The following is a 22,994-nucleotide window of genomic DNA, read 5'->3' on the forward strand; positions in this document are numbered from 1 at the left end:
ATAACCCGCTTGTGATTTTTTTAAACCTTTATTGTGTCTTAAAAACGGTGTTTGCTAACAAATTGCTAAAAGGGACTACTTCCTTTGACGGGGACTTTAGGCGTCATCATGACAAACAGGACATTTGGACAGCATTTCTCATGAAAAAGTGGATAAGTATTCATACACAGCGCAGATCATAATCAGTGAGCATGTTTTTAAATAAAGTTGTTTTTTAAATAAAGTTTGAGGAAGCTTGGCGGTGGTGAAGTTGATCCACGACCATGGTGTGCTGTAGTCCGTTTATAGCCTACTGTTAGCTTTTTATATCTGACGACTTTATTTAGGCTTCGAAATGTCTAAATGTTGTGTTAACTTGTAAAGATTATCTTGATAGACAAAACGTGTAAGTGTCATAACCCTTTGTTAAACACAGAGCTTATTTTTTACGATTTTCCAAAAGTCTATGGGATAAATGCATAGGCTTTCGATCGAGGGAACCCGTGCGCCGCTAAATTCCGGGTTGGCCTACAAAAACACGTCATCTCTGAGGTACTCTATTAACAAATTTCTGACAGAACGTGAAGGCAGCAATAGTCTTAAGGCTCGTTTACACCAAGGATAACTATAACGATAAATATATAGTTCTAAAAATCGTTCTAAATGTAAAAGAATAGAGTCCACACCACAACTGTAACGATAACGGAAAAGAGAAACAATAACGCTGGACGATCGATCTTTTACAGCTGATAAACGATAAAAATATTGACAGCCAATCAGAATCCATACTGCTTTAAGAGTTCGAACATTTAAAGCGACAGACATCAAAACTGCAGCACATGCTTAAAATAAACAATGTTATTTTTAACATACTTTTATCATTCCTGGTGTGAATGGGCCTTTAGTCCATGTAATAATATTAAAATTTGCTCAAAATTCATTCTCAGAACCCATTTTCCCTTTTAAATTTACTTTATTTTTTATATGAAAATCTCAAATGATTTTTGATTCATGGGAAAATACTATGCACCTTAGGGCCTTTTCTTTTCCCAGCACTTTGATTCTGTTCTAAAATTTCTGTAATCTTTATGCTTGTATATTATGTGGGGGGATGAAAGAGCCGGTAATCTCTTGAAATCTATGAACAAGCAAAAAAGTAGCTGAGAATTTCTTAGGATAGGCTCCTGTGGCCTGCAGGCTAGGCTGCATAAATAATGAACACATTTTCTTCCCACGTTCAGCTATTCCCTAAAAATCACATCTACAGCTTATTTGAAAGGAAAGCCACTAAAGAGTAACCTGCGTGTTTAGTCCAGTTGCCTTTCACTCAGACATCAACAGCAACAAATGGGCAATTGTGCAACATCAGAGAAGAAACGCAGGTGAGGAGGTCAACACTTCCCTCAGTCACAGCTAACATTTGTTCACCGTAGTACTCCGCAGTAATTGTATTTGTGTCTGTGTGTGTCTTGGTACCATGGGAAACTACACCTGGCCTCAGGCGGCTCTGTGTTTGTAAGGTAAAAAGGCATATGCATGTGTTTGTGTGGTGCTGCTCAGACAGAGATCTTCCAGATGGACCTGTTGCCTGCACAGATGAGTCACAGACCCCTCGTAGACGAGCCGCTGTCACCCACAGGTGCTGGCAGGCATGTCTGTCTGCAGCAGAGGGCGGTTTTACGTGTGGATGACTAAAGTCTGGGCTGAGCTGGTATGTGTTTTATTATGGTTGTCTTATAATTTCACTCATAGTGATGTCTTCCCTCACAAAAGGCCGAGACATCAACAAACTCTAGGCTGAAAGAAAAGGTAATGCATGCCCATTTCATCTAAAATCAAAAAGATAAATAACAAATGCATATATTCCAATAAATGCAATATTTTGCAGAAACCAAAAAGCTTATTTTTAATAATAATACAAATAATAATAATAAATAAATAAATGTAGCTGCAAGCAGCAATTATCGGGTTTCACATTAAGGCCTTTAAGCACATGCGTAAAAAGGTATTATGTTTTATTTAGCAAGCATGTAATCACTTAGATTATAGATGTAAAAGACCATTTACAGCCAATACAGGTAATTTACCGTAGGAAATTTATGGTTTATAAAGATTTTTAACAGTTATTGAGGTTAAGTCAAAAACCTAGGACTAGTTCGACTAGGGTGTTATTAAAGTTGATTTTTGAAATAATTTCCAATATTTGACGAATGATCCAGTGGACAGCGACGGCCCTAGAGGCAAAGTTGCTCAGAATGAGGAGTTCTACAATGTGGTACGAATGTCGTGGGCGTGCGCGAAAACTGCCGCAATACACGATCCTTTACGCACGTGAAAAACAGGAAGGCACCACCCGGTGCCCGATTTCTTTTGAATTTCTCACAGGCCTCTAGGGCCGTGAGTCAAACAGGCTCAGCAAGTTTCGTTCAGATCGTTCTCTGTTAACCTTGTCTGAAAGCTGCTCAAATTCATTGGCCGATGGCAGCCATGTTTTTTGAGGCACGTCAATGTCCTCACAGACAATCATTGCACCTCAGACAAAGACACTACATGCCGATTTTCAAGTCAATCGGACTAACGGTGAAGTAGTTATAGACATTTTAATAATTTTTGCTGTTATAGCGCCACCAAGTGGCCAGTCGCTGCATTCTTTTTCACCCGACCACATAGTGAGCTCTTACATAGGTGTGCTGAGTTTAGTGAAAATATCTCATTCCGTTCACGAGTTATAGCCATTTTAGTAAGAGTGGCTCCACCCACCTCAAATATTTTGGCGGCCCTTGGGGACCGTGAATTGAAATTTCAACTTTTTATGACAATTACTGACAATCAGACTCCGGAGAATCTCGCTGCACTGGTTTGGTTCCAATCGGGCCAAAAACATAGGACTAGTTCACAAAAGCAGGTTTTCAAAAAATCCAAAATACCCAAAAATTTGACCGCTGTAGCACCCCCGTCAGGCCGATTAGGGTGATCCTTTTTTACATTGTAGAAGTTGTGAGTACTACCAGCCCTCAAAGTTTCAAGTCTCTGCGACTTACGGTTTGGTCTGCCCGATCACTTTTAGGGGAGAATGCTGATCCTTGGAAATTTTAACAATTACAATAGGGTTTTAACGCTACGTGCTTGAAGCCCTAATAAAAAAAGTTTTGCATGCATTGACATTATGTTCATGACAATTAAGCACATTTAACTCCAAAATTCTCATGATGCATTCAAACATTTTACCACTGAGTTTTGTGTGTGCGTGTGCGTGTGTGTGTGTGTGGAGAGCGTAATGAAGGCGTCCTGCTTTCAAAGCTAGCTAGCGTGCTATCGCTAGCCTCTCCGAAATTGCCTACCCTACCTTTAACCTGAAAGTCAATACATCCAAACTCATTTCACTTCAGTTCTCATTAGAGCTATCTTTCTGCTGTAATGAGTTATTGGTGCACGGCCGCAACCTCTTCTCACAACACCTGTATGAGGAAAAACGTACCTGCAGGCCATAAACTATGTAAGCCATATGTTATGACAGGCTTAGAGTGGGTTATATTACTGTGAGACAATAAAAACAGCAGTTCAAGTCTGTCTCATGGATCTGCCTTTATCAGCCTCAGATTCAAAGACAACAATTGACCTCTAATGGAGTAATTTGAGAAATCATAATGTGTTGCTAGATATTTGCCATAGTGTTCACCAAAATACTAGGTGTTAGTTTGTACAATAAAACTAGGTGTTCACCAAAATACTAGGTGTTAGTTTGTACAATAAAACTAGGGAAACGCTGTCATAAACCGAATGATAAAAATATTCTGTTTACTTACCTATGTTATGGTTTGAAGGAGGCCCGATACATTTATTATCATTTTTTACGTAGTAAAATCCACAATGTAGGGTGTTTAGGTGGTTTGACCAGGTCAAATTAGCTGTAAAATGGCTATATGGCCTTCAAAAAGACTTTGTGCAGACCTTATGAGTATATGAATAAAACACATGCTTTCTGGTAGAATATAATAGTGTTTAAACCATCTCAACAACTAGCTTTAGTGATGTTCGGTTCGTGAGAGAATCGTTCTTTTGAACCGGTTCTTTTTAGCGAGCTAGATAAATATTTTCCCACTCAATTTCTTTCTATGGTGTTGTTATAGCCTGCACTGACACCTGCTGTTCACTACTGGTAGTAGCAGGGAAACCCACCTCCCTCTCAAATCCCTGTCATAAATATATTAAAATCTCATAATAACACGTTTTTGCAACAGAACTTTATTATATCATAAAATAAAACATCAAAACAGAAAAAAAATCAATCAATCAATGTGACTTTTGACAACAGAGCAAATTTTGAACAAAGGCGGAGAGACACAAGGAAGGACAGCAGACACAAAGCACCTTTGAGATATTGTGCATATACACGTATCACATTAGACTTCAACTGGAGACACAAAACAATTTATAAGGAACATTATGAATCAGACAGAACACTGCATGAACTACACCGGACACATATTCTGTAAACCTTCACCCCAAAAAATAAAATTAAATGATAAATACCCCCAACTTCACAAATCGCATTTCTAAATATACAATACATAAAAAGTATTGTATGATCTACATTATATAAAAAAGCAAAATCATTCATTTCAATGCTACTCTTTACTTAAGGTGAGATTTTTCAGATCATCTTGATGTTAGGCTTTTTATTATTGGGCTTAAACTTCAATTACTTATAAGGACTTGATTTATGCCTATTATATACATCAATGAAAGTAAATCTGAGGACTTTTTTATTATTATTTACATCATTATGACATCTTTCTTTGCTAGATCACTTGGCTAATTGCAGTCGTTGGTCGCTAGGGTGCTCTGGCTGTTTGCCAGGCGTTGCTAGGGTGTTACTAGGCTATTCTGGCTGGTTGCTTTGGTGTTTCTATGTGGTATTATTGAGCTTGACCTTGCTTGTAGGGAACTGATTTCACTTGACATTTCGACATAATATTTTTTTAATAAAGGTTTCATCTATATGCCTCAAATATTAATGCTTCATTCTCTTCATTCATTCCCTGATGTTTTAGTGTTTCTTTTCTTTTCTTTTTTTTTTTTTTAAAGCTGCTGTCCGTAACTTTTTTGTGTTCAAAATGTACAAAAATTATATAATGAGCAAGTACATCATGAATCCATTTTCCAAACCGTGTTTTTGTCTTATCTTGAATCACTACAGTACACCTATAATAAGTGTTTATATTCGGACTATTTTAGACTGGTTCGGGTCGTACCGCTGCGGAGTAGCCCAGTACCTGCATGACTCGACATAGACATAAACAGAGAGAAGTAGTTCCGGCTACAACGTTCTTCCACCAAATGCATGCAGTTCTGTTTATTAACCGCTAGAGCGCCAAAAGTTATGGACTGCAGCTTTAAGTGAAGTGTGTAATTTCTGCTCAACAATAATGATTATATGAATATAATGATTTTAAATGGTTTCTAGGGCATTATTATTGTGCTTGTAAGGAACTGATTTCACTTGTTAAATAAGGCTCACTTTATTATTAAATATATAAACTTGTATAAACTTTTTATCTACATGCTTCAGATATTAATACTTAATATTTCCTGATGTTTTTGCATGCAATTTCTGCTGCTCCAAATTCAGATTCAGTATTTTATAACTTAAAATTACACACATCACCTTTAATAACAGACGTTTGTGTGAGTTTCCCATAACCGGCAGTTCCCACATGAATGCCAACCAGTCCAGGCCAAAAGAGGCCACAGTGTCGGTCACGGTCGATGCTTTTAAACGGGTGAAATGCGATCACATCTGCGCGATAAGGCTCATATGAAGCACTGTGGCCCCTGTGGTCTGAACTGTGATAACCCTTATCTAGTTCTCTACAACCGCTGTTGGCTAGTTGCTCTTGGCCATGCTTTTGGTCTTCAGCTCAGCCAGTTTGCTGGTGACAAAGTTCCACTTGAAGGCCGGTGTGTCTTCACTTCCTCCTCCGAGTGCGGCGTACTTGGAGAAGCTGTTGCCCGCGCCGCCGTCGCACTCCTCGCCCTCCTGCCCGACCTGGTTGTCGCAATCTTCGGCTCTCGCCCCGCTCTCGTTCTCCACCTCCTGGCTGCCGTCACCTCCTGCCTCCGCTTGCCTCATCGCAGCTGCTTGGTGCCACTTAGTCGCAAAGTTATCCCAGAATCCAGTGCTGCGCTTGTTGGGTCGTGGAGGCTCCTCCGGTTTCACTGCCAGTGGACTGTAGAGACGATAAAGGAAACAATGTACTAGCAATTTGCAATTAAATTTATTCATAACCACTACTGTACAAAGAAATTAATCCTTTTGTTCAGCGAGGATGCATTAAATCAAAAGTGACGGTAAAGGCATTTATAAGGTTACAAAAGATTTTTATTTCAAATAAATGCTGTTATTTTGAACTTTCTAATCATAAAAGAATCCTGAAAAAATGTATCACATACTCTAAAAAATTATGCTTCAGATATTAATACTTAATATTGGGCAAATATTTAACCCAACCTGCTGGGTAGTTTTATTTAACTCAACTATTGTTTAAAAATGACTGAATTGCTTGTTTAAAATGAACCCAAAATATGTTGGAAATTAACATTTATTAATATGTTTAATAAATAAACAATTATTAATAAGTTTAATTAATACAATTAAACAATAATCATTTATTAAATTGCTTATTAATAAATATTCACCTTTTGATTATTATTGTTGCCTCTAGTAATTATGTGTCTGATTTTTATTTTCCAACCTATTTTGGGTTCATTTTAAGTCAGCCACATAGTCATTTTTAAACAATAGTTGGGTTAAATAAAACTGCCCAGCACGTTGGTCAAACATTTAACCCAACTGCTGGGTTTGTCCATTTTCAACCCAACTTGGGTTGTTTTTAACCCAGTATTTTTTAGAGTGCAGTTTCAACAAAAATATGAAGCATCTGTTTTCAACATTGATAATAATAATAATGTTTCTTGAGCAGCAAATCAGCATATTAGAATGATTTCTGAAGGATCATGTGACACTGAAGACTGGAGTAATGATGCTGAAAATTCAGCTTTGAATCGCGGGAATAAATTACATTTTAACATATATTCAGATAGAAAGCAGTTATTTTAAATTGTAATAATATTTCAAAATTTTACTGCTACTGTATTTTTGATCAAATAAATGCAGCCTCGGTGAGCAGAAGAATGTCTTTGAAAATGTTTTTTAAAAATTGTGCCAACTTTTGAACAGTAGCACAAATCACACAAAAAAGTAAGACTTTTAACCATTTTTAGCTCTTGTGTAACAGTGTAAATATTTTTCCCTGTCTGCTGCAAGCAGTTTTAATACAGAACAATTAGTGAATAAAACAGGCTTTTCAAGTAGGAAGATGGAAACTTGGCTTTCCGAGTTGAACGAAATGCATCATAACACTCACTGATCTGCTGCCGGCTGGTTCTCTGCCTCCAGAAGCTGGTGTTCATCATCCTTGGTGAATAGAGATGAAACACTTTTCCAACCTTTCGCTCCGGCTCCCTGCATCTGAATATACATACAATCACACATCCAACAAACATCAGTATGTCTATATGCTGTTAACAAACAGTGTCCTGTAGTGTGACATACTATTATTTATATACTATATACATACATATACTTATATATATATATTTCCAGGCTTACTCTCTTGGCGAGCTGTGTCATTGCACTGGGTCCTTCATCAGCCTGGATGGGTGTTATATCTTCAGCTGCATCACTGACCTTCAGAGACAAATATTAATCAAAGAGTTATAATGGGGACACTTAATATTCATAAATATTATTGATCTGACTGCTCTGACACTACTGGATGAGAACTGAACTGAACAGTGACAGCTGAAATGAACTCTGTTTGCATCATTGAAACATTTTCCTGTTATCACATAATATGTATTGTATAAAGTGCTGTATAAATAAAGGTGACTTAATGGTAAGTAAGAGGTAAAAATAAATAATGGATAAAATTAGTTTCAGAGGGTGAAATTACATAATTATAACATTTGTACACTAAACAAAATGGTTTTATTCAAGTCAAAAATATTACTTAACATCACTGAATCCACCTAAATACATTGATTTGTACCAGCAAAACTAATTTTTATGCGTTAAACCAGTTGGAAATATCTCTTTAAAGTAACAATTGCAATTACCACTTCTTATAGTGCTTACATATGGATGTACTATTGTGGTTTAGTGAAAATACACCAACTGACAATTCTTATTTTTTTTTTATCATTATTTTGGTCAATTCATGTGCCTCGTAATCTTTAATCAGAATAACTTCCCCTCCCTCTTGCAGCAACATCCCTTCTCTGATGACGAGGGCGGGGCAACCTGTCACTCACATGAGATCCACCAATAGCAAACCACAACCATCCAATCAGTTCCCCACAGACAAAATCAAGCCCCGCCTTAAATTTGTTCTTGTTTGAGAAGCCGTTTCATTCGGATATACGTCACAATAGGGAAGAAAAGATTATTCCAATTTCTGTTTCATGCCGACTTTAATGTGAGTATGATTTACAACAAACATGTCAAATAATACTATTATTGCTCCTGTAAAACCATCAAACTAGTCCAGCTTGACCAGTGGAAACCTGCTTCATGACCAGCAAACCACCTTCTAATGAATAAATGTATATCATTTTAAATTACTGTAATGAATTTGTAACTCCAGTCAAAGTTACACACATTTACTATATGCATATAAAAAGAGTCAGCACCAAAAGAAAATCAAAACATGCATCCGATGTTTATCTTGAATAAGATGCTGTAATCTGTTGGCATTGTTGTGTGTTGTAGCAGGCTATGGAAACTATGCAAGTTCACTGGTAAGCGAGAGGTCACACAGACAGGCGAGAACTGTGGGGAATCTGCCAACGAGTCCAACACACCCTAGAGTATGTTATCCGTCTCCAATCAACCACTGGAATGCCACCCTGTTCCTATCATATCCAGTTACAGGGCCTTTGAAAAGTGGGTCAAGGTTTCCCTTGATCAGATACTTGAAAAAATATTTCAAATATTTGAATGCATCCTGAAACTCAGAAAAGCATTCATTAGCTCTTTAAAAACACATGCTCTAGCCACTCAACATAGTAAACTGATAATTAATGCAAGTCATATAGCAGGGTCTTATTTGATCTTTTATTTTATTTTATATTGATGTCATTCAATGCACTTAAAATGTTTGATTAAAACATTTTGTGACATTATTTCAGGGGTGAAGTTGGGAGAAATCTGAAGTGGAGTACTGATAGCACACTGTAAATATTATTTTCATGATTTGTTGTCACAAAATTTTTTTCTTTTGTCAAATCAACTTAAATAATTAATATTGTTCAGATAACATAATATTTAGAGTTTCTGTTGATTAAACCAATCGCCTTCATTGTATTAACTCAGATTTTAAATTTCAATGAACTCAAAATTTTAAGGCAACCAGGTAACTTACTTTTTTAAGTTAAACCAATAATTCTTTTTTACAGTGCATGCATGCATATTCATGCAATCACATGCTCAGAGGCCCAGTATAGCAATAGACTGATATACTGGACCAATACAATTGTATTATATTGACATTTTATCCACTATTGGGAATTCTGCTTTTCTAGATATCAGTTTCGCCATCGGTCATTGAAAAACTGAATAAATATTTGCCATTGTATGGTATTGAAACTTAGGATTTAGTTGTTCTTTCCTCATTTAAATGTTCGATGATTCACTCAGAGTCACTCAGCAGTTATTTACAATAAAGGGTTACCAAATAAACACACTCAACAATATTTAGGCCTAAATTCAATTCCTTTCATCTTAATGTGATGCATATTTGTCAGTCATACATGAATGAAACAGGTAAGAATTCTGTAATGTGTTTTAAACACACAATATCCAGGTTTATATTGGTCTTCAATAAATCCAATTTCCTTCAATCTCATACTAATCGACTATACTTTTTAACCGAATAAATTCAATTGTTTTCACAATTAACACATTCTAAGCCATATATGAATAAATGCATTTTGTAAATATGATGATGTGAATAAAATCAAATAGTTAAACTATCATTTTACATAGTTTCATTGATGTATGACTGACAAACAAGCATCACATTAAGTTTACTAGTTTGTTTAAGTTAAAACTGTGTAATCCAAATGGATGGAGATTTTATATGCAATTCAAATACACAAATCTTGAATGTAGGCCTAAATATATTTGAGTGCTTGTTTACCCATATCTGACAACCATATTTTGCCTGTTTATGGGATGTACCTCTTCCACCGGATCCTCCTCCATATCTGGGTTGAGGGTCTTCATGACTTTACTCTTGTAGACTTTCCACATGGGATTCATGACGGACACCTTCAAAAAATCCTCAGATGTGTGCAAAAATTCATAAAACAATCCAAGGTATCTCTAAGGCACCATTAACAAACTCCCGGCCTTAGTTTAGATCTAAATCTCTAACAATATTCCTGTTCCATCTGTAAGAGACAGTTAGTTTTCAGTGCAAAATGACAACAAGCTTCTCCTCATCGTCTTTATGCTGACACTTTGAATGAAAAGAAAAACTCGGGCTGCTAGTCGAGTCCTTGAATTCAGTGTAGATGAAAGAGGCAGTTTCAGCGGTGAACGCGCACACACACACACACACACACACACACACACTGACTGTGACACGGCTCAGAAGCCCAGCATCGGTTACCTGGAAACAGGTGTGGGTTTCCTACTGAATATTTCAAGCAGCTCCGCTAATAGTTGAGCCTTCATTGTTGGCTGCTTTAAGAAGAGCAGGCCGTGTAATATTAACCCTGCAGAATGAACATATATATACACCAGTAAGGTCAGATCTTTGGTTGTGACAATGTGCTTTTTATGATATTATTATTCAAAGTATTCAATGATTGTTCTTTGAAAACACCAAAACAGGCATGTGGATTTAAACACAAACACAAACCTTTACAGTGAAATTTAACCTTTACGGGTTAAATTTCACCCTAAAATGAAATGAAAGTAATAAAAGAGAATATAGCTTAAACAAAAGAATTGTGACAATTAAGCACATTCTCCCCAAATTCTCATTACTGTAAATGCAGCAGTTCTCAACTGCTTTTATTTTAGGACTCAGATTTTACATTGGATATCAAATGGTGACGCAACAGCACTAAAATGTTGTTTATTGAAACTTTATCAGAAAATGTGTTTTAGTTTTGTAAATCCATACAGCAGCAGAAGTGAAGTCAACAACAAATGATAAGGTGAGAGTTTTTTCCTCCCTTTCAGAACCTAATAAGACTACTTATCTTGATGGGTTAAGTATACATGATGTTAGTTGCATTTTATTATATGCATTTTTACCTGCTGTCTGGGATGCATCAGAACTCACTTTATTTGAAAGACATATTTTACCCAAATTTTCATTACTGTAATGTATCCACACATTTTGCTTTTCTTTCTTTTCATTCATTCAAATAAAGCTGAAATATAAATATTAGATGAAAAACTTTAAAAAAATTTGAATTGGTACTAAGTATTATGAAACCTAAAACTTAAAATAAAATTAAAGATAAATTTAAATATTAAAAATTAATAAAACTGCCAAAAATTATAAATAATACTAAAATAACACCAATTATTTTACTATGAATTTACTATAATAAAATCAAATTAAAGACAGTTTAACAATTGTGACCCTGGACCAAAAAAAAAAAAACCAGTCATAAGGGTCAGTTTTTTGAAATTGAGATTTATACATCATCTGAAAGCTGAATAAATAAGCTTTCCATTGATGTATGGTTTTTTAGGACAGGACAATATGTGGATACAGCTATTTGAAAATCTGGAATCTGAGGGTGCAAAAAAATCAAAATATTGAGAAAATCGCCTTTAAAGTTGTCCAAATGAAATCCTTAGCAATGCATATTCACTCACAAAAATACATTTTGATATATTTAAAGTAGGAAATTTACAAAATATCTTCATGGAACATGATCTTTACTTAATATCCTAATGACTTTTGGAATAAAAGAAAAATCGATAATTTTAACCCATATTGTTGGCTATTGCTACAAATATACCTGTGCGACTTATTAATTTGAAAATATTAATGGCCACAGATCAATAAACAAACATCTGAAAAAAAAAAAAAGTCTAAAAACAGCGGTGATCAAAACGAGGGGTGTTTAAAGTTGACCTTCAACCTCTGTGTGTTTTCAGAGGAGGGGGTCACTAACCTGCGCTTTCATAATTACTATAAGGGCCTGCGCATACAATCCAGCTACCCGAACGATAATGTTTGTTGTGTAATTTCACCTGACACATTAGTTTCCTCTTGTTAACCTGATCTGAAGTATCCAACGCAATTTATGGAGACAGACATTATTAAAAATGTATGCTTTTGAGGTGTCACTTACCTTTGGAACATAGTTGCCGAGCACTTTATAAAGGAGGACGATTTATAGCTTTTCAGTTTACTGATTATAAACGCACAGCTTTTACATTTATTGACACATAACATCTGGGAGATATATATTTGAACCTGGAGCTCAAGTCTCAAACCATTTCAGTTCCTTAAGTGACTTCAACATTTTCTTTAAAAGCAAACCAGATTCTTTAAGGCTTGAAACCATCGCAGTTGTAACTCTTAAGCAGCATGAGTTAAAACCCTGTATTTCGGAGAGAGACTCACATCACATTCAGAACTGGCAGATCTCTCTGAGAACGTGCACTCTTGATGTGCTGCATTGAGTTTCACAGGTTTCCATTATTCAGAGGGCTCTGGCATGGCTATTCATGCCTGGGAACCAAATCCTCCTCCTGTCGCAACCAGATCAACCAATCACAACAACAGCCCAGGCAACTGTGAACATCCAATAATCAAATAATCTGTATGCAAACTTTTATTTGCAAATTGTTACAAAAAACCAGCTTAACTACTTTAAATGAACTGTTTACTCAAACATGACAGTTCTGTCACCATTTGGCAGTTCAAGTTATGTTTTAGATGGGTTTATTGCATACAGTTGTGAAGAAACCTCTAACATACAATGTAGTCATTCTGTATGTCCTCAGACTGGGGTGTGAGCAAACTAATGCCATTGCCAGTTTACAGGTGGGGCCCTACAAACCCAAGTACATATAAGTGTACACATTGTGTAATTTTAAACTTTTTACTGACAGGATTGAGCATGACTTATAGGCACCAACAAGATGATTAAAGCTCCACATATATCAGAAGAATTACATTTGACAGCCTTGACATCATTCGTTGCACGTGTGAACCTAACCCCGATCATCATCTCTGAATGATGATAGTTATGTCATCCGCTAAAACTTTCCAATCAGTTATGGTCTTGCAAAAGAGCTAAGGAGAGCAGAATGACTAAAGGAAATCTTGAAACCCTTTCAAAGAAGGTTTTGTGAAGCCAAAATTTGAACTCTTTTTTGGCTTCAAATCAAAGCTTTTGGCACAAATCCTATCAAGCAATGTTTTCACACCTAAATGTGACCTTAGATATAGCAACACCCAAGATGATTCAACTGTGTATTTGATTTAATTTATTTCACCTTTATTTAAACAAGTAAGTAACTTCAAAACAAGATTCTTATTTATGACTAAAATTCTGTTTAAATATTGGGAAAGCCTTTTTAACTGGAGAAATTAATATTTGCGAATAAAACAATGTTTTAATCCATACATGTGAATTTATTGTGATTCATGGCAGAAAATGGGGTCACAGGTCTGTTGTCTAGGGTTGTCAAAGTAAAGGTTCTTTATTGGCATCAGTGGCTCCATGAAGAACCTTTAACATCCATGAACTTTCCATTGGTCAAAAGGTTTTTTATAGTGAAAAGGGGTTCTTTACATTTAAAAAATGTTCTTCACATTAAGAAAAACAAGTTTCTTTTAAGAACTGTTCTTTGAAAGTTTCTTTAGGGAAACAAAAATAGTTATATTTTATAACATCGCTGTGAAAAAACACTTTTGGAACCTTTATTTTTAAGAGTGCACTTGATGTCCAGTGAAAAAAACGGAAGCAAAGAGTGGATCCTTCAGCGGGAATCATCAAAATGGAAGCTCGCCTCGAAGAGAGCAAAATACACAGATGTTAAAACAAACTCCTTAAAGCAGAGGTCTTCAACCCTGCTCCTGGAGGCCCACTGCCCTGCAAAGTTTATATCCAACCTGCTTCAGCTTGTGATTTTCAAACAATCCTGAAGAGTTTGATTATCTGGTTCAGGTGTGTTTGACTAGGGTTGGAGCGAAACTCTGCAAGACAGTGGGCCTCCAGGAGCAGGGTTGAAGACCTATGCCTTAAAGGATTAGTTCACTTTCAAATGAAAATTACCCCAACCTTTACTCACCCTCAAGACATCCTAGGTGCATATACAAAGTTCTGGCATGAAACTCTAATGGACAGGCTAATAGGTCCTTTAACTCAACCTGCTCGTAATCACATCATTATCTATAGGACACAGATGATTGGTTTCTGCTGTATTAGTAGCCAATGAGCTTGCATGCTCAATCTTTAAATACATGAGTAGCATCTGCCTTAGCAGTGCAGCGTGCTTCAGAAACCCTCCACCTTCCCCAGCTCCACCTGTATAGATCTGCTACGGGTAAATCATGTACGCTATATTGTACAGCAGCAGCATGTCTTACTTGCTCACAGCAGTGTGTCGTGTATGTATTGGCAGTAGCAAGTCCCATACTTGCTCTGCAGCAGCAGCAGAAATAATCAACAGCAGCAGCAGCAGCGTAGCAGATTTATTCCACCAAGACCAAACTGATCTACATTGTCATATCCATTACCATGCCAAACACGAGAGTTGTCACGACAGAAATGACTTTCTTCTGAGATTACACATATGGACTGGCCATTTAGGGCAGTGCAACATATGAAAGGTCTCTGAGGTGGTTCCGGCCTAGTTAGTCAGTCAACAGCAGCAGGGACAGCAGAGCGGACTCTGCCAAGGGAAAGACACAGGCTCGCCGACAGGGAAACCGTACCATGGAAGAATATACATATGGGACCACCATAGGGATCACAACATATGGGCACCAAGCCTAGCACAGGGGTCAACCAATGGGCCTACTTACGAGTGTTAGGCCTGGCGTCGGATACTCCGCCACGTCTGACTGCCGAGGGTGGTGAAGGAACTCAACAGGGTTCGCCATCCGGGGAACTCAACTGGGGTGCAGAAATAAGAGCACGTATCCGGTCCGTAGAGGGGAATAATGCAGCAAGCGAGACAACGAGTGGGTCCCCAGCATTCACTGCGAATACACGGGAGGACACTGGCTCTACACAAAGGATATAAAATCTAGCAAACGTGTTGGGTGTCGCCAAGCCCGCAGCTTTACAAATATCTGTCAGTGAGACGCCGTGCGAGAGTGAGATCTCAACCTGAATGGGCACGGCACGCCTTGGGTCTGGTACACCAAAGCGATGGCATCCACTATCCAGTGGGCCAACCTCTGCTTATGGCCTCCATAAGAGACAAAGAGTCGCTCTGAGGTCTTGAAGCTCTGCGTTTGGTCCACGTACAGGTGCAAAGTGCAGACGGGATAAAGGAACCACCAAAAAGAGGTCCCAAGAGGGTACGGGGTGAGAACAAGCAGGATTTAGTCTCCTCGCACCCCTCAGGACCCTGATGACCAGGTCGTGCTTTCCCAGAGACTTGCCATCTACAAGATCGTGATGTGTGGCTATCGCAGCAACACACACTTTTAGGGTTACACCTTCACTCCATCCCTTCCTGGAGGAATGAAAGAACAGCTCTGATTGGGCATCTCTGGGGATCTTACCGGTGAGAAGAGCACCAACAACAAACAGGTTAGGTAGCAACAAACAGGTTCCTACTTCAGGGCGTAAGCATACCTCGTAGAGGGTGCTCTCGCTGAAGTGATGGTGTCTACCACTGCCTGGGGTAGATCACCAAGGATCTCCGCGTCCCACACATGGAGGTGCCAGAGGGTGCCCTTTCTCTGAGAAAGCAGGCCCTTCCTCAGAGGAATGCGCCAGGGAGGGGCTGTTGTGAGGAGCAACCAGGTCCAGTTGGGCTAGTAAGGCGCAACTAGCAAGACCTGCTCCTCGTCCTCCCAGACTTTGCACAGCGTCTGTGTAGTAAGCAGCTCAGCACCGAGCAAACACGTTCTTCTGTGAGGCGTGCTGTTAGGTTGACCAAGTCCAACTCCATACCGAGAAAAGAGATCCTCGGCACGGGGGAGAGTTTGCTTTTTTCCCAGTTGACCCGAAGCCCCAGCTGGCTGAGGTGTCTGAGCACCATGTGCCTGTGTTCGCACAACTGCATTCATGACTAGGCCAGAATGAGCCAGTCATTGAGGTAGTTGAGAATGTGAATGGCGTGTTCTCTCATGGAAACAAGGGCAGCCTCCGCAACCTTCGTGAAGAAGCGAGCTGACAGGGACAGTCCGAAGGGGAGGAACGCAAAATGCAGGAGAGGTCTGTGTTGAGGGGGAATCGAAACGTGAAAGTACGCATCCTTCAGGTCGATCACTGCAAAGTAATCTCGTGGATGGATGCATTCAACCCTGACTTCATATCAGCTGGAGGGACCATCTCTATTGCATCTTTCCGTACCCACAGTGGGGCAGCGAAGTGGGCCGCAGAGAACTGACTATGAAGGCATAGCATCCCGAAGTGCAGTCTGAGTGTGCGGTGCAACACTTATCTTACTGGCTCCACAGTTGGGCAGTGGGTGCAAGGGTCCTTGAACCGGAAAATTCTGCCCACTGGCGATAGGAGAGGGGGATGAGGATGAGGCCAGGTGTCCAATACTTGATATAGAGGCCTCTTCCTGAAGAGCACTCGCAGACACTCATTGAATACACTGACAGTGAAGGACGAGCTTCGAAGCGAAAAGATGAATGAGCGTTGCACCTGCTTCCGCATTTATACCCGAGCTGAGAGGCGGAGCTCAAGATGCAAATATCGCACGCCAATATGCAATGCCTTGTTTAGTTTACACTCGAAGGTGATAGGGCTCTCAGGTGAAATCCCAATTCGTTAGTTCAGTTCTGACGTAACATCAAACATGACTGACTGAAAGGGAACCATATGTGCTACTGATCCCGTTTAAATATATAATCATAACAACAGATTTCAACTTAATTATTGTCAGATTAAAACTCTACTGAAAACATACCTTCATCATTTATTTTTTACCAATTTTCAAATGCCATTAATCTGTAGTTTTGGTGTCATTTCCACTAACATTTTTCCCCTAATAATGTTTTTTTTTTGTTTGTTTGTTTGTTTGGTTGGTTGGTTGTTTACCAAACAATTGTCAATGAGAAGCTCCTAATTGTTGTCAAGGTAAATATCACTTGTGTACAGATTATTTAATTATGCATCATTTCTAATCAAGTCAGATTATACAAAAAGTGTGAAATTATTGTTTTTTATAACTATGCAATGACAATGGAGCCAGTCAGATAAAATGAACTGATCTGTACTGTATGTTCTATGAAGGGTAAAAGAGTTACAGCATTGACTATAACAGTAAGAATGAGCTACAGGCAATATTTTAAAGACTGTACTGAAGTGTAAATTATGCCATGTCACTGAATTTGTCAGTGTTCTATAAATATAATAAACAGAAACTGTTTCAATCTTACTGGAGGGCTGGATTTGGATTAAAGCCTGGGCGTTTTAGGGTGAGGCAGCATTTATTAGAATGACACCCATAACCAGAGATTCATTCACCTCAGACACGCTGGGAAACTTAATCATTTCTGCCGTTTACTCTAGGTAATGCTTTTAGAGGTACTTTTATGTATGCAGTTTAAATGGTAACCCACATACTAACAAAATGTAGATCTAATAGAACTAGATTGTGTGTCATGATGAAGAAGACGTGTCCACATTAAAATTGTTGTTGTTATTCAAACTACTGCTATTTCTTTCTAGCTTGTGAAAATGGAGGCTTTGTCAGCAGCAAACACTCAGTTCTCCCTCAACCTGTTCAAGAAGATCAGTGGAGGAAACGCATCAGGAAATGTGTTCTACTCTCCTGTCAGCATCTCCTCGGCTCTGGCCATGGTGTCGCTCGGTGCAAGAGGAAACACAGCAGCTCAGATGATTAAGGTGATCTCACACTTATGCACTTTTTTTTTGTTTTGTTTTTTTACAGCCAGTTGTTTTTCCTTTAATCAACAGGACAGATTTCTTTACATGGAATGAATCAAACACTGATTAAAAATCTCATTTGTTGTGTTGGAATTCTGCATTCATTCAAATGGAATTCACACCAGGATTCTCAATTCCATTTAGAATGCTGCCACAACCCTGTTCTGAGATGTGACTGATGTGTGATTTTTCCTGTGATAATGAGTTTTGTGCCTGTAGAGACAAGACCAGCATGGTCTCATGTTGCAGTTTCACTAAAGGGCAAGGCACTAAAAAATATGGTCATTATGGGTTGGGCTGTTTGGATTGGTATGGTTTCAGGTCTGACTTAATGCTTAATCTGTGTCATTTGAATTTAATAAATAACAAAATACCAATGTATATGGCTCAGCAGTGCATTCACAATAGATGTTGAAGTTATCAGAATAGTGAGGTTATCTTTAATCTTTCTACCACAATTATGCTGTGTAGGTCCTGGGCTTTAACAATCCTCCCAAACCCAACGCTGCGACTCCAGCACCTCAACAACACACCCAGAAGCCCCAGATAACATGTGGCGTCAAGGGTCAACATGATCCATCAATGATGCAACAAACCCAGAAGTTTGAGATACCTGCCGAACTCAAGGTTCAGAATAAGCATTTTCATCAAACACTATAAACTCATGACTTTACGATTGCAATAATTGCTGTATTTGCTGTAGAGATACATGTATCCTTTGGGTTTTTCTTGCTTGCGGTTGATCTTGCTATTTTTAATGCAGCTGATTGATATTGTTGATGCACACAGAAATGTCCTGCTCAGCCGGTACCTGGACCAAAAACTGAGGACCAAATTCATTTGAGCTTCAACAAGTTTATGAGTGAGCTGAACAAACCAGGAGTCCCGTATGTGTTGAGTGTTGCCAACCGCCTCTATGGAGAGCAGTCCTACCAGTTTGTTGAGGTAAGACTCAGTTTATTCACTGGAGGTTCTGGAAATGTTCTCAGCTCTAATATCATTTGTACCTCAATCGATTTGATGTATTACAGAAATTCCTCAATGATGCAAAAAGATACTATGAAGCCGGACTGGAGGCGGTGGACTTCAAGACCAAATCAGAGGCTGCTCGTGTCAACATCAATAAATGGGTGGAGAAAAAAACACAAGGTGAAATCCAGCATGAGCTTATTCTGAATTTTAAACTTACTCTACATTCTTACAAATAAAAGTTAATGTCATTTTTTTTTTTTGCAGCACATTTGTTTCAGCAATAAAATGTCTTTTCAAGGGCCATGTTTGGCTTCTTGGGTTCTTGAGTCGAGCTACATAGTAAAAATATCAAACCAATCAATTCAAATCACTGCTCAAAGTGAACAATGTCCTTTTGTATTTTAGAGAAGATCAAGGACTTGCTGCCACAGGGAGCTGTTGATGCGATGACGAGACTGGTCTTGGTTAACGCCATCTACTTCAAGGGGAACTGGGAGAAGAAATTCCCAAAAGACGCCACTAGAGATGGGCAGTTTAAGATGAACCAGGTTCACATTTCATGCTCTTGTTTTTTCTACACTATTTAAAATTGTTTGTTCAGTAACAGTCATGAAATATGAGAGGTTATAATGTGTTTCCATTAATGTTTGGCAGAATCAAACTAAACCAGTGAAGATGATGCATCAAAAGGCGCAGTTTCCTCTGGCCTTCATCCCAGAGATGAACAGTCAGGTTCTGGAGCTGCCGTATGTTGGGAAGAATCTCAGTATGTTGATCATCCTTCCTAATGAGATGGAAGATAACATCACTGGCCTTCAGAAGGTGAGACAGCACAGATTCTGCTTGTGAACACTCTTAAAAACGGGCTCCAAGAAGAAGTTTTTACAGCGATGCAATAGAAAAGCAATTTTGGGTTCTTTAAAGAACTATCTTTTTCTTAGTGTAAATAATATTCTGTGAATATTAATCTGAAGAACCTTTTCCCACTATAAAGAACCTCTTGTGCAATGGAAAGGTTCCATGGATGTTAAAGGTTCTTAATGGAACCATCAATGCCAATAAAGAACCCTTTATTTTTAAGCTTGTAAATGGTGTGTTGTTTCATTACTGGTTAATGGCAAATACATAAGTTCTTTGTATTCATGTTAGTTTTATAAGGTTTAAAAAAAAAAAAAAAAAATTCAATTTTTATGTAAAACATACATTAACATGACTGTCTTATCCAGCTTGAAAAGGCACTGACCTACGAGAAGCTCATGGAGTGGACCAAACCCAGCAACATGCGTCAACAAGAAGTTCAAGTATCTCTGCCCAGATTCAAGATGGAGGAAAAATATGACATGAAGAGTCTTCTGATCAGCATGGGAATGGAGGATGTTTTTGACACGCAGAAGGTGAATCTTTCAGGCATGTCCTCCAACAACGACCTGGTGCTGTCGAAGGTGATTCATAAAGCCTTTGTTGAAGTAAACGAGGAAGGAACCGAAGCGGCTGCAGCCACCGGTGCTGTTGTTGCAGTACGTTCATTTGCACAGATGTTCAACGCAGACCACCCGTTCCTTTTCTTCATCCGGCATAATCCCTCCAATGCCATTCTGTTCTATGGACGCTTCTGTTCTCCTTGAAGAATGTGATGATGAAGTGATCATTCTAGATGACTGTGTTCCTCTGATAAATAAAATCGTTAGTAAATAATTGAGTGAAATTTTCTGTATGCATTTTCTTTCACAGTATTGATTCTAGAAATCATGTGAGCTAATTGTTTACACATTTACTTATTTACTTGCCATTTTAAAATAGGTATAATAATTGCATATAATGTTAAATGTTGTGTGTATGCTCACAATTATATTTAGTAAGAAGGTAAAAAGCAAGTTGTCATTTATGAGAAACCTGTGTATTCTCAAGTAACTTACAAAATAGGTTACAGTGACAGCTTAACTGGAATAACAGTGTATATATCATATATATTGATATATCATATATATTGATAAAGCAACCTTAATTGTATGGAAGGAAGTGGTAAAAAATCAAATTTAAATTCAGCTAGAGGGGCCTCAACAAGCAATATCACACTCGTAGCCGTGGGCTTTATATCAGCACGGCTGTGATTCAGCCATTGGTAATATCACACTCGTAGCCATTGGCTACGAGTGTGATATTGCATTTATACAACAGTTCGACGGTACAAGTGTGTAAATAAATAAGAAACAACAACGGATTGTCTTTAAAAACCCTCTTTTGTGAGGAACTACTTCCTTCTGCCATGTATTCAAATCTCAAATTTAACAGTTGAGCCCAAGCCTCCATTACTTATTCTAAAATATCACTTTAAAACTAGCAACGAAGGAACGCTGAGTCGTTTCATTGAAACTCATTGTAATATGTAGAGTATTATGACAGAGCGGGTGTATTACCTGCATCTAGCTGATGTTCTTTAGGTCAATCTTATATTCATAACCACAAAATCAGTTTGAATGTCCGCTGAGGAAAACGATATCTTTGCCCTTTTACCATTTAAGAGGATTTCCCATGACAGCGCTAGTCAATGCAGTTATCAGTTGCGTCTCTTAAGTTGTTGTTTAAAGTAAAAACAACGTCCTTGTTTCCTTGTTTCAGTCCATTTCAATATAAAAGTCTTTGCAACTGACTGACTCACTCATAAAGACAGTCTTTGCTGCCATCTAATGGAGTATTAATGTAACTTTCACTGAGGTCGATATCACTAACGGACTCTTTCTCAATACCAAAAAAGATGGCATGTTATTTATATAAAATATTATTAATTGAACAATAATATTTAAATTAACAACAGTAGCCATTATAACAGTATAAGAAGTAAAATAGGAAGCAAACAGTTCAGTCAAACATACAAAAGCAGCGCTCTAGTTAGTACCGGATTTAATTTCAATGTAAATAAAGTTATGAAACTTAATATGGCCCTTAAGCCAAATCTATTAGCTCCAGAACAAGTAATAGATTAATAAGACCAAAGATTGCCTGTTTGATATCCTTAAAACGAATTATACCTCATGTTTAAACACTATCTACATAAGAGCCAGCGGCAAATTCCCGAAGGACTGGTCGAGATGAAGCTGTTCTCTACGGGTACATGAGTGCTGAACAGCCACTGACGGCCTGGAGCTCACATCTCCGAAAGCGTCTCAACACATTTTCAAATAGGTGCTATATGTTTACATATAAATTGCATATATATAAATAAAAGCAACTAAAAGGGGCCTTTTTACCCTCTATTTATATAATATATCAATAGCGATATTAAATTGGTCACCTTATGCAAATACTTTTTGTAGTGGCAAAACAATTGAAAAGTATTGTGGGAGTTACTGATGCAAGCTGCAAACAAACAAAAATGTGGAACACATCAACACAATAAGAAAAAGTTCATGTTGCATGGAAAAGACTGTATGCACCTACAGCGCCATCTTGTGGCCTTGAGCTGCACTGACAGATTTATCATCTTTGGGTATCAGAAGGTATGCATTACGGACATCACTGAACACAGCGATTGAGGATCCAAATGCAGTTTATTGAGAGCACAATCCAAAGTCACAGTCTATAAAACAAGCAGTAGATCAGAGCGCAGGTAATCAGTCCAATAAAACATACAAAGTGAAAAGAAAGAAAACAAAGGTTAGTCTGAATATTGGAGTTTCTTGCAAAAGTATTTATACCCCTTCTTTTTTTCAAATTTGTCTTGTTGCAGCCTTATGCTGAAACACTGCCTACGATGTACTCTACATACATAATTACATTACCGCCTTTTGTATTCAACGTACGAAGATAGTGTAAAATACTTGCAGTTCACAAAGCTTACACTACGTCCTATGCCTTCCCTGTTC

The 22,994-nt window shown here is 38.1% G+C and overlaps 2 protein-coding genes across 4 annotated transcripts in view; one reads left to right on the plus strand and one right to left on the minus strand.

Moving 5' to 3' along the window:
* Positions 1-4,208: 4,208 nt before the first annotated feature.
* LOC127497145 (uncharacterized protein C1orf232) lies at positions 4,209-10,724 on the minus strand. Its single transcript, XM_051865383.1, has 4 exons — positions 10,280-10,724; positions 7,652-7,729; positions 7,407-7,510; positions 4,209-6,209 (listed from the first exon to the last, which is right to left on the minus strand). Exons 1-4 carry the CDS (start codon positions 10,358-10,360, stop codon positions 5,867-5,869), a joined length of 606 nt encoding a protein of 201 aa, XP_051721343.1. The 5' UTR covers positions 10,361-10,724; the 3' UTR covers positions 4,209-5,866.
* A 6,987-nt stretch (positions 10,725-17,711) lies between these two features.
* Positions 17,712-22,994, plus strand: part of LOC127497138 (leukocyte elastase inhibitor-like) — a 173,760-nt gene continuing 168,477 nt past the window's right edge. For 2 of the 3 annotated variants that reach the window (XM_051865349.1, XM_051865348.1), the window contains exons 1-4: positions 17,712-17,781; positions 17,941-18,117; positions 18,631-18,786; positions 18,949-19,104. In XM_051865349.1, the coding sequence (XP_051721309.1) occupies positions 17,950-18,117; positions 18,631-18,786; positions 18,949-19,104 (480 nt within the window). In that variant the 5' untranslated portion in view covers positions 17,712-17,781; positions 17,941-17,949. Of the gene's footprint in view, positions 17,782-17,940; positions 18,118-18,630; positions 18,787-18,948; positions 19,105-19,190; positions 19,309-19,536; positions 19,680-19,785; positions 19,954-20,357; positions 20,831-22,994 lie in introns of those variants that run through there. The other variant, XM_051865350.1, reaches the window with a different exon arrangement.

The sequence above is a fragment of the Ctenopharyngodon idella genome, chromosome 16 (genome assembly GCF_019924925.1).
Source record: "Ctenopharyngodon idella isolate HZGC_01 chromosome 16, HZGC01, whole genome shotgun sequence".
Classification (NCBI taxonomy): domain Eukaryota; kingdom Metazoa; phylum Chordata; class Actinopteri; order Cypriniformes; family Xenocyprididae; genus Ctenopharyngodon; species Ctenopharyngodon idella.

What these genes read in the sequence shown, in the direction of transcription:
- LOC127497145 (XM_051865383.1), bottom strand. Translation starts at nt 10,360, where the DNA reads ATGAATCCCATGTGGAAAGTCTACAAGAGTAAAGTCATGAAGACCCTC. An exon ending in AGGAGGATCCGGTGGAAGAG is followed by an intron (nt 7,730 to 10,279) that starts GTACATCCCATA and finishes TTGTCTCTGAAG; the next exon opens with GTCAGTGATGCAGCTGAAGA. An exon ending in TGACACAGCTCGCCAAGAGA is followed by an intron (nt 7,511 to 7,651) that starts GTAAGCCTGGAA and finishes ATGTATATTCAG; the next exon opens with ATGCAGGGAGCCGGAGCGAA.